The sequence below is a fragment of the Salmo salar genome, chromosome 08 (assembly GCF_965601325.2).
Source record: "Salmo salar chromosome 08, fSalSal1, whole genome shotgun sequence".
NCBI classification, from domain to species: domain Eukaryota; kingdom Metazoa; phylum Chordata; class Actinopteri; order Salmoniformes; family Salmonidae; genus Salmo; species Salmo salar.
Window position 1 is genome coordinate 39752847 of NC_138298.1, and position 12154 is coordinate 39765000.

The 12154-nt window shown below is 42.1% G+C and overlaps 1 protein-coding gene across 1 annotated transcript in view; it reads left to right on the forward strand.

The window, feature by feature from the left end:
* Positions 1 to 12154, forward strand: part of LOC106596573 (regulator of G-protein signaling 12) — a 105417-nt gene that overhangs the window by 27998 nt on the left and 65265 nt on the right. The window contains 1 exon segment of the mRNA XM_082978676.1: positions 11058 to 11177. Within this exon segment, the coding sequence (XP_082834802.1) occupies positions 11058 to 11177 (120 nt within the window).

Below are 12154 nucleotides of genomic sequence, written 5' to 3' on the forward strand. Positions count from 1 at the left end.
ATTCAACTATGTAAAGAAAAAAGTATTGAATAAGATTATTTCTTTCATTCAGATCTAGGATGTGTTATTTTAGTGTTCCCTTTATTTTTTTGAGCAGTGTATATTAGACTCTATTCTACTATATTAGACTCTATTCTACTATATTAGACTCTATTCGACTATATTAGACTCTATTCTACTATATTAGACTCTATTCTACTATATTAGACTCTATTCTACTATATTAGACTCTATTCGACTATATTAGACTCTATTCTACTATATTAGACTCTATTCTACTATATTTGACTCTATTCTACTATATTAGGCTCTATTCTACTATATTAGGCTCTATTCTACTATATTAGACTCTATTCTACTATATTAGGCTCTATTCTACTCTATTCTACTATATTAGACTCTATTCTACTATAATAGACTCTATTCTACTATATTAGGCTCTATTCTACTATATTAGGCTCTATTCTACTATATTACTCTATTCTACTATATTTGACTCTATTCTACTATATTTGACTCTATTCTACTATATTAGACTCTATTCTACTATATTAGACTCTATTCTACTCTATTCTACTATATTAGACTCTATTCTACTATATTAGGCTCTATTCTACTCTATTCTACTATATTAGACTCTATTCTACTATATTAGGCTCTATTCTACTATATTAGGCTCTATTCTACTCTATTCTACTATATTAGACTCTATTCTACTATATTTGACTCTATTCTACTATATTAGACTCTATTCTACTATATTAGGCTCTATTCTACTATATTTGACTCTACTACTATATTAGACTCTATTGTATTATATTAGACTATATTAGACTCTATTACTATATTAGACTCTATTCTACTATGTATTCTGTTAAACTCCTACTCCTTACAGTACTAACTGTTTAGTCTTTCCTTAGTAAGAGACAGGAAGTAGAGGGGTGACTGACGAGGTGACACCAAAATGTCCGCCCTCCGTGTTAAAATGCTTTACGCTCTTAAAGTCCAACCTCAAAACATAAATGGGAAAAACCAAAAACCTATAACACTTATCTAATCGTTTATATATTCATTATATATTAACAATTAATTAATTAACTGATTCATTGTTTAAATTTAAGAAATGTTCGATAGTTAGTCGTTTATTTAATTCGGTAATTGACTAGTGAGTGCTGAGAGACACCTGATTCAGAACGGAATGCATTGGCCTGCGCTGACGTCAGACAGCCACTGGGTGGCACTGTTTCACCATGTAGAACTCCCTGTCCTTCAGTTTCCAATGGACAACCCAGCAATGGGCTCCTACCGCAGAGTTAGATAGTGCTGCACTGTTAGTTCAGACCAACAGACTGTTATGTGACTGCTGCTGATGTTATGTCAGAAATGATCATGTCCGGACAACTAGTTGTTCAGAGGTGACAGAACATAAAAATATCAGTCTGTTGTTTTAATACAGAACGTTGATATTGACCTTTAACCCATGTCGTAGATAAGATTACACCCAACGCTATTTCACTTCTTCTTGCACTTCTGCTTTGCTTCTTTTGAAGTGAAAGGCTGCGATGTGCCTCTGGGCCCTGCTGAAATGTGGGATGAAGACCTGCTCCTGGTCACAGGGGACAGCTGACTGTGTGGGATGACCTGCTGAAGGTTACGTTCTCTCTCTGTGTCTCCTATCAGCTCTGTGTAGTCCAGTAAACAGGAAGGAACCCTCCCTGCTCAGAGAGAGAGAGAGATATACCCTCCTCATACACACGTAGATCAGCCACTGGTATCCAGGCAACACTGATGGCCCTCTCTCTCCTGATGCCATCTTGGAGAGGGGGGGGGGGGGGGGCGTTCGAGCAGATCACTTTTGCTGGTCACTGCATTCCAAAGTGTGTTGCATTATGGGGGAAGTAATTGTCCGACTTGCGGCTACATAACGACTGCATGGACTTACAAAAAAATGGTAAAAAAACCACCTTATGGAAAAGCGGGGACTGTGAAGCAACACAAACATAGGCACATGCACACACACACACACGATAACATACTGCACTATACATACACATGGATTTAGTACTGTAGATATGTGGTAGTGGTGGAGTAGGGGCCTGAGAGCCACACAGTGGGTTGTGAAATCTGTGAATGTATTGTAATGTTTTTAAAATTGTATAAACTGCCTTAGTTTTTCTGAGCCCCAGGAAGAGTAGCTTCTGCCTTCGCAGGAACTAATGGGGATCCATAATAAACCCCAGGAAGAGTAGCTGCTGCCTTGGCAGGAACTAATGGGGATCCATAATAAACCCCAGGAAGAGTAGCTGCTGCCTTGGCAGGAACTAATGGGGATCCATAATAAACCCCAGGAAGAGTAGCAGCTGTCTTGGCAGGAACTAATGGGGATCCATAATAAACCCCCAGGAAGAGTAGCTGCTGCCTTGGCAGGAACTAATGGGGATCCATAATAAACCCCAAGAAGAGTAGCTGCTGCTGTGACAGGAACTAATGGGGATCCATAATAAACCTCAGGAAGAGTAGCTGCTGTCTTGGCAGGAACTAATGGGGATCCATAATAAACCCCAGGAAGAGTAGCTGCTGTCTTGGCAGGAACTAATGGGGATCCATAATAAACCCCAGGAAGAGTAGCAGCTGTCTTGGCAGGAACTAATGGGGATCCCTAATAAACCCCAGGAAGAGTAGCTGCTGCCATGGCAGGAACTAATGGGGATCCATAATAAACCTCAGGAAGAGTAGCTGCTGCTTTGGCAGGAACTAATGGGGATCCATAATAAACCCCAGGAAGAGTAGCAGCTGTCTTGGCAGGAACTAATGGGGATCCATAATAAACCCCAGGAAGAGTAGCAGCTGTCTTGGCAGGAACTAATGGGGATCCATAATAAACCCCAGGAAGAGTAGCTGCTGTCTTGGCAGGAACTAATGGGGATCCATAATAAACCCCAGGAAGAGTAGCTGCTGTCTTGGCAGGAACTAATGGGGATCCATAATAAACCCCAGGAAGAGTAGCTGCTGCCTTGGCAGGAACTAATGGGGATCCATAATAAACCCAGGAAGAGTAGCTGCTGCCTTGGCAGGAACTAATGGGGATCCATAATAAACCCCAGGAAGAGTAGCTGCTGTCTTGGCAGGAACTAATGGGGATCCATAATAAACCCCAGGAAGAGTAGCTGCTGTCTTGGCAGGAACTAATGGGGATCCATAATAAACCCCAGGAAGAGTAGCCGCTGCCTTGGCAGGAACTAATGGGGATCCATAATAAACCCCAGGAAGAGTAGCCGCTGTCTTGGCAGGAACTAATGGGGATCCATAAAAAAACCCAGGAAGAGTAGCCGCTGCCTTGGCAGGAACTAATGGGGATCCATAATAAACCCCAGGAAGAGTAGCTGCTGCCTTGGCAGGAACTAATGGGATCCATAATAAACCCCAGGAAGAGTAGCCGCTGCCTTGGCAGGAACTAATGGGGATCCATAATAAACCCCAGGAAGAGTAGCCGCTGCCTTGGCAGGAACTAATGGGGATCCATAATAAACCCCAGGAAGAGTAGCCGCTGCCTTGACAGGAACTAATGGGGATCCATAATAAACCCCAGGAAGAGTAGCTGCTGTCTTGGCAGGAACAAATGGGGATCCATAATAAACCCCAGGAAGAGTAGCTGCTGCCTTGGCAGGAACTAAAGGGGATCCATAATAAACCCCAGGAAGAGTAGCTGCTGCCTTGGCAGGAACTAATGGGGATCCATAATAAACCCCAGGAAGACTAGCAGCTGTCTTGGCAGGAACTAATGGGGATCCATAATAAACCCCAGGAAGAGTAGCTGCTGTCTTGGCAGGAACTAATGGGATCCATAATAAACCCCAGGAAGAGTAGCCGCTGCCTTGGCAGGAACTAATGGGGATCCATAATAAACCCCAGGAAGAGTAGCCGCTGCCTTGGCAGGAACTAATGGGGATCCATAATAAACCCCAGGAAGAGTAGCCGCTGCCTTGACAGGAACTAATGGGGATCCATAATGAACCCCAGAAAGAGTAGCTGCTGCCTTGACAGGAACTAATGGGGATCCATAATAAATACAAATGTGATCAAGATCATGAAGTTTCTGCAGTTGCTCTTCACCAACTTTATCCTGCAGTCATCACCTGCAATGTGGGAAGTCCACCAATCATAAGGGTGTTTTTGTTTGACTTAAGCGAACGTGACTGAAAAAGGTACCAAGTTTGTGCGATTCATGTTTACTGTGGACAAATGAATGGATATTTTATGCTGTCTCTAACCAATTGATAGTACAATATATTTAAAAAATATACAGTACCAGTCAAAAGTTTGGACACACCTACTCATTCCAGGGTTTTTATTTATTTATAGTATGTTCTACACTGTAGAATAATAATGAAGACAAACTATGTAATAACATATGGAATCATGTTGTAACCAAGAAAGTGTTAATCAAATCAAAATATATTTTATATTTGAGATTCTTCAAAGTAGCCACCCTTTGCCTTGATGACAGCTTTGCACACTCTTGGCATTCTCTCAACCAGCTTCATGAGGTAGTCACCTGGAATGCATTTCAATTAACAGGTGTGCCTTGTTAAATGTTAATTTGTGGAATTTATTCTTAATGCATTTGAGCCAATCAGTTGTGTTGTGACAAGGTAGGGGTGGTATACAGAAGATAGCCCTATTTGGTAAAAGACCAAGTCCATATTATGTCAAGAACAGCTCAAATAAGCAAAGAGAAACAGCAGTCCATCATTACTTTAAGAGAATGCCAAGAGTGTGCAAAGCTGTCATCAAGGCAAAGGGTGGCTACTTTGAAGAATCTAAAATATATTTTGATTTGTTAACACTTTTTTTGGTTACTACATGATTCCATATGTGTTATTTCATAGTTTTGATGTCTAATATAATGTTTAGAGTGGAATATTTTGAGTAAAATATATAATGTTTAGAATAGAATGTATTTCATAAAATATAGGGTTTTTAAATATTCTTAAGAATATATTATAGAATGTTTAGGATTGGAATGTTCAGAATATTTCACCAATCTATAACGACTGCTTGAGTCCAGCAGTGTAAGGGTTAACAGACAGGGTTAACAGACAGCAGTATAAGGGTTAACAGACAGGGTTAACAGACAGCAGTATAAGGGTTAACAGACAGGGTTAACAGACAGCAGTATAAGGGTTAACAGACAGGGTTAACAGACAGCAGTATAAGGGTTAACAGACAGGGTTAACAGACAGCAGTGTAAGGGTTAATAACAGCAGTGTAAGGGTTAATAACAGACAGCAGTGTAAGGGTTAACAGACAGCAGTGTAAGGGTTAATAACAGACAGCAGTGTAAGGGTTAACAGACAGCAGTGTAAGGGTTAACAGACAGCAGTGTAAGGGTTAATAACAGACAGCAGTGTAAGGGTTAACAGACAGCAGTGTAAGGGTTAACAGACAGCAGTGTAAGGGTTAATAACAGACAGCAGTGTAAGGGTTAACAGACAGCAGTGTAAGGGTTAACAGACAGCAGTGTAAGGGTTAATAACAGACAGCAGTGTAAGGGTTAACAGACAGCAGCAGTGTAAGGGTTAACAGACAGCAGTGTAAGGGTTAACAGACAGCAGTGTAAGGGTTAATAACAGACAGCAGTGTAAGGGTTAATAACAGACAGCAGTGTAAGGGTTAATAACAGACAGCAGTGTAAGGGTTAACAGACAGCAGTGTAAGGGTTAATAACAGACAGCAGTGTAAGGGTTAACAGACAGCAGTGTAAGGGTTAATAACAGACAGCAGTGTAAGGGTTAATGGACAGCAGTGTAAGGGTTAATAACAGACAGCAGTGTAAGGGTTAATAACAGACAGCAGTGTAAGGGTTAACAGACAGCAGCAGTGTAAGGGTTAACAGACAGCAGTGTAAGGGTTAATAACAGACAGCAGTGTAAGGGTTAATAACAGACAGCAGTGTAAGGGTTAATAACAGACAGCAGTGTAAGGGTTAACAGACAGCAGTGTAAGGGTTAACAGACAGCAGTGTAAGGGTTAATAACAGACAGCAGTGTAAGGGTTAATAACAGACAGCAGTGTAAGGGTTAACAGACAGCAGTGTAATGGTTAACAGACAGCAGTGTAAGGGTTAATAACAGACAGCAGTGTAAGGGTTAATAACAGACAGCAGTGTAAGGGTTAATAACAGACAGCAGTGTAAGGGTTAATAACAGACAGCAGTGTAAGGGTTAACAGACAGCAGTGTAAGGGTTAACAGACAGCAGTGTAAGGGTTAACAGACAGCAGTGTAAGGGTTAATAACAGACAGCAGTGTAAGGGTTAACAGACAGCAGTGTAAGGGTTAACAGACAGCAGTGTAAGGGTTAATAACAGACAGCAGTGTAAGGGTTAACAGACAGCAGTGTAAGGGTTAACAGACAGCAGTGTAAGGGTTAATAACAGACAGCAGTGTAAGGCTTAATAACAGACAGCAGTGTAAGGGTTAACAGACAGCAGTGTAAGGGTTAATAACAGACAGCAGTGTAAGGGTTAATAACAGACAGCAGTGTAAGGGTTAATAACAGACAGCAGTGTAAGGGTTAATAACAGACAGCAGTGTAAGGGTTAATAACAGACAGCAGTGTAAGGGTTAATAACAGACAGCAGTGTAAGGGTTAACAGACAGCAGTGTAAGGGTTAATAACAGACAGCAGTGTAAGGGTTAACAGACAGCAGTGTAAGGGTTAATAACAGACAGCAGTGTAAGGGTTAATAACAGACAGCAGTGTAAGGGTTAATAACAGACAGCAGTGTAAGGGTTAATAACAGACAGCAGTGTAAGGGTTAACAGACAGCAGTGTAAGGGTTAACAGACAGCAGTGTAAGGGTTAATAACAGACAGCAGTGTAAGGGTTAACAGACAGCAGTGTAAGGGTTAACAGACAGCAGTGTAAGGGTTAACAGACAGCAGTGTAAGGGTTAATAACAGACAGCAGTGTAAGGGTTAATAACAGCAGTGTAAGGGTTAATAACAGACAGCAGTGTAAGGGTTAATAACAGACAGCAGTGTAAGGGTTAATAACAGACAGCAGTGTAAGGGTTAATAACAGACAGCAGTGTAAGGGTTAATAACAGACAGCAGTGTAAGGGTTAATAACAGACAGCAGTGTAAGGGTTAATAACAGACAGCAGTGTAAGGGTTAACAGACAGCAGTGTAAGGGTTAACAGACAGCAGTGTAAGGGTTAATAACAGACAGCAGTGTAAGGGTTAATAACAGCAGTGTAAGGGTTAATAACAGCAGTGTAAGGGTTAACAACAGACAGCAGTGTAAGGGTTAACAGACAGCAGTGTAAGGGTTAATAACAGACAGCAGTGTAAGGGTTGATAACAGACAGCAGTGTAAGGGTTAATAACAGCAGTGTAAGGGTTAATAACAGCAGTGTAAGGGTTAATAACAGACAGCAGTGTAAGGGTTAACAGACAGCAGTGTAAGGGTTAATAACAGACAGCAGTGTAAGGGTTAATAACAGACAGCAGTGTAAGGGTTAATAACAGCAGTGTAAGGGTTAATAACAGACAGCAGTGTAAGGGTTAACAGACAGCAGTGTAAGGGTTAACAGACAGCAGTGTAAGGGTTAATAACAGACAGCAGTGTAAGGGTTAATAACAGACAGCAGTGTAAGGGTTAATAACAGACAGCAGTGTAAGGGTTAACAGACAGCAGTGTAAGGGTTAACAGACAGCAGTGTAAGGGTTAACAGACAGCAGTGTAAGGGTTAATAACAGACAGCAGTGTAAGGGTTAATAACAGACAGCAGTGTAAGGGTTAATAACAGACAGCAGTGTAAGGGTTAACAGACAGCAGTGTAAGGGTTAACAGACAGCAGTGTAAGGGTTAATAACAGACAGCAGTGTAAGGGTTAATAACAGACAGCAGTGTAAGGGTTAATAACAGACAGCAGTGTAAGGGTTAACAGACAGCAGTGTAAGGGTTAACAGACAGCAGTGTAAGGGTTAATAACAGACAGCAGTGTAAGGGTTAATAACAGACAGCAGTGTAAGGGTTAACAGACAGCAGTGTAAGGGTTAATAACAGACAGCAGTGTAAGGGTTAACAGACAGCAGTGTAAGGGTTAACAGACAGCAGTGTAAGGGTTAATAACAGACAGCAGTGTAAGGGTTAATAACAGACAGCAGTGTAAGGGTTAATAACAGACAGCAGTGTAAGGGTTAATAACAGACAGCAGTGTAAGGGTTAATAACAGACAGCAGTGTAAGGGTTAATAACAGACAGCAGTGTAAGGGTTAATAACAGACAGCAGTGTAAGGGTTAATAACAGACAGCAGTGTAAGGGTTAATAACAGACAGCAGTGTAAGGGTTAATAACAGACAGCAGTGTAAGGGTTAACAGACAGCAGTGTAAGGGTTAATAACAGACAGCAGTGTAAGGGTTAACAGACAGCAGTGTAAGGGTTAATAACAGACAGCAGTGTAAGGGTTAATAACAGACAGCAGTGTAAGGGTTAATAACAGACAGCAGTGTAAGGGTTAATAACAGACAGCAGTGTAAGGGTTAATAACAGACAGCAGTGTAAGGGTTAACAGACAGCAGTGTAAGGGTTAACAGACAGCAGTGTAAGGGTTAATAACAGACAGCAGTGTAAGGGTTAATAACAGACAGCAGTGTAAGGGTTAATAACAGACAGCAGTGTAAGGGTTAATAACAGACAGCAGTGTAAGGGTTAATAACAGCAGTGTAAGGGTTAATAACAGACAGCAGTGTAAGGGTTAATAACAGACAGCAGTGTAAGGGTTAACAGACAGCAGTGTAAGGGTTAATAACAGACAGCAGTGTAAGGGTTAATAACAGACAGCAGTGTAAGGGTTAATAACAGACAGCAGTGTAAGGGTTAATAACAGACAGCAGTGTAAGGGTTAATAACAGACAGCAGTGTAAGGGTTAATAACAGCAGTGTAAGGGTTAATAACAGACAGCAGTGTAAGGGTTAATAACAGACAGCAGTGTAAGGGTTAACAGACAGCAGTGTAAGGGTTAATAACAGACAGCAGTGTAAGGGTTAATAACAGACAGCAGTGTAAGGGTTAATAACAGCAGTGTAAGGGTTAATAACAGACAGCAGTGTAAGGGTTAACAGACAGCAGTGTAAGGGTTAACAGACAGCAGTGTAAGGGTTAATAACAGACAGCAGTGTAAGGGTTAACAGACAGCAGTGTAAGGGTTAACAGACAGCAGTGTAAGGGTTAATAACAGCAGTGCTGTAGCTGTCATGTGGAATTGAACATTCACATGAAAGAAAGAAACAGATCGTCCATCCATTTATTCTTGTAGTCATGTAGTGTAGTCATGTAGTGTAGTCATGTCATGTAGTGTAGTCATGTAGTGTAGTCATGTCATGTAGTGTAGTCATGTAGTGTAGTCATGTCATGTAGTGTTGTCATGTAGTGTAGACATGTAGTGTAGTCATGTAGTGTAGTCATGTAATGTAGTGTAGTCATGTAGTGTAGTCATGTCATGTAGTGTAGTCATGTAGTGTAGTCATGTCATGTAGTGTTGTCATGTAGTGTAGACATGTACTGTAGTCATGTAGTGTAGTCATGTAGTGTAGTCATGTAATGTAGTGTAGTCATGTAGTGTAGCCATGTCATGTAGTGTAGTCATGTAGTGTAGCCATGTCATGTAGTGTAGTCATGTAGTGTAGTGTAGTGTAGCCATGTAGTGTAGTGTAGTCATGTAGTGTAGCCATGTCATGTAGTGTAGTCATGTAGTGTAGCCATGTAGTTTAGCCGTGTAGTGTAGTGTAGTGTAGTCATGTAGTGTAGTCATGTAGTGTAGTGTAGTCATGTAGTGTAGTGTAGTCATGTAGTGTAGCCATGTAGTATAGTCATGTAGTGTAGTCATGTAGTGTAGTGTAGTCATGTAGTGTAGCTATGTAGTGTAGTCATGTAGTGTAGTGTAGTCATGTAGTGTAGTCATGTAGTGTAGTGTAGTCATGTAGTGTAGTCATGTAGTGTAGTGTAGTCATGTAGTGTAGTCATGTAGTGTAGTGTAGTCATGTAGTGTAGCTATGTAGTTTAGTCATGTAGTGTAGCTATGTAGTGTAGTGTAGTCATGTAGTGTAGCTATGTAGTGTAGTCATGTAGTGTAGTGTAGTCATGTAGTCATGTAGCAATTGGTTAACTATCTATCTAACTATTCATCAGTCTTGTGGTCTGGGGGTAGAAGCTGTTCCTGTCCTGTTGGTTCCAGACTTCCTGTTGTTCCTGTCCTGTTGGTTCCAGACTTCCTGTTCCTGTCCTGTTAGTTCCAGACTTCCTGTTGTTCCTGTCCTGTTGGTTCCAGACTTCCTGTTGTTCCTGTCCTGTTGGTTCCAGACTTCCTGTTGTTCCTGTCCTGTTGGTTCCAGACTTCCTGTTCCTGTCCTGTTGGTTCCAGACTTCCTGTTGTTCCTGTCCTGTTGGTTCCAGACTTCCTGTTGTTCCTGTCCTGTTGGTTCCAGACTTCCTGTTGTTCCTGTCCTGTTGGTTCCAGACTTCCTGTTGTTCCTGTCCTGTTGGTTCCAGACTTCCTGTTGTTCCTGTCCTGTTGCATCCATCTTCACTCTCTGAGTTTCTGGAATTGATCTGATAGATGCAGTAAATTGGGCACGGCCTGACGTGTGTGTGTGTGTTTGTGTGTGTGTGTGTGTGTGTGTGTGTGTGTGTGTGTGTGTGTGTGTGTGTGTGTGTGTGTGTGTGTGTGTGTTTGTGTGTGTGTGTGTGTGTGTGTGTGTGTGTGTGTGTGTGTGTGTGTGTGTGTGTGTGTGTGTGTGTGTGTGTGTGTGTGTGTGTGTGTGTGTGTGTCTCAGGGAGGGTTATTTTTACATTGTCCAGAGGAGAAGTGTTTGTGAGAATGACGTCCACACAGTTCTTCTTCGCGTGACCCTGCTGTCTCCTCCAGTCAAAACACTGTCATGTGCCTCCACTGTGTGTGTGTGTGTGTGTGTGTGTGTGTGCGTGCAGAACTACAGAGGACCGTGTATTGAAGTGTGGAGAGTTAACCTGTGTGTGTTTCTCTCTAGGCTGGTCGGTTTAGAGGTCTGACTAAGGGCTTCCCTCCTCTACCTCAGCGCTCCTCAGGAAGGCGATCCTTCGGCCGCTCCAAACGCATCAGCCTGGCACGCTCACTGGATGACCTGGAGGTAGGACACAAGCACGCACACACACACACACACACACACACACACCCCTAAAAACACTTCTACCTAAAACTGACCCTCACCACCCCTAAAAACACTTCTACCTAAAACTGACCCTCACCACCCCTAAAACACTTCTACCTAAAACTGACCCCCACCACCCCTAAAAACACTTCTACCTAAAACTGACCCTCACCACCCCTAAAACACTTCTACCTAAAACTGACCCCCACCACCCCTAAAAACACTTCTACCTAAAACTGACCCTCACCACCCCTAAAAACACTTCTACCTAAAACTGACCCTCACCACCCCTAAAACACTTCTACCTAAAACTGACCCTCACCACCCCTAAAACACTTCTACCTAAAACTGACCCTCACCACCCCTAAAAACACTTCTACCTAAAACTGACCCTCACCACCCCTAAAAACACTTCTACCTAAAACTGACCCTCACCACCCCTAAAAACACTTCTACCTAAAACTGACCCTCACCACCCCTAAAACACTTCTACCTAAAACTGACCCTCACCACCCCTAAAAACACTTCTACCTAAAACTGACCCTCACCACCCCTAAAACACTTCTACCTAAAACTGACCCTCACCACCCCTAAAACACTTCTACCTAAAACTGACCCTCACCACCCCTAAAACACTTCTACCTAAAACTGACCCTCACCACCCCTAAAACACTTCTACCTAAAACTGACCCTCACCACCCCTAAAACACTTCTACCTAAAACTGACCCTCACCACCCCTAAAACACTTCTACCTAAAACTGACCCTCACCACCCCTAAAAACACTTCTACCTAAAACTGACCCCCACCACCCCTAAAACACTTCTACCTAAAACTGACCCCCACCACCCCTAAAAACACTTCTACCTAAAACGGAAGAATCTGGGTTTTGCGGATGCTAGGAGAACGCTACCTGCTCGAATGCATATTGCCAACTGTAAAGTTTGGTGGAGGAGG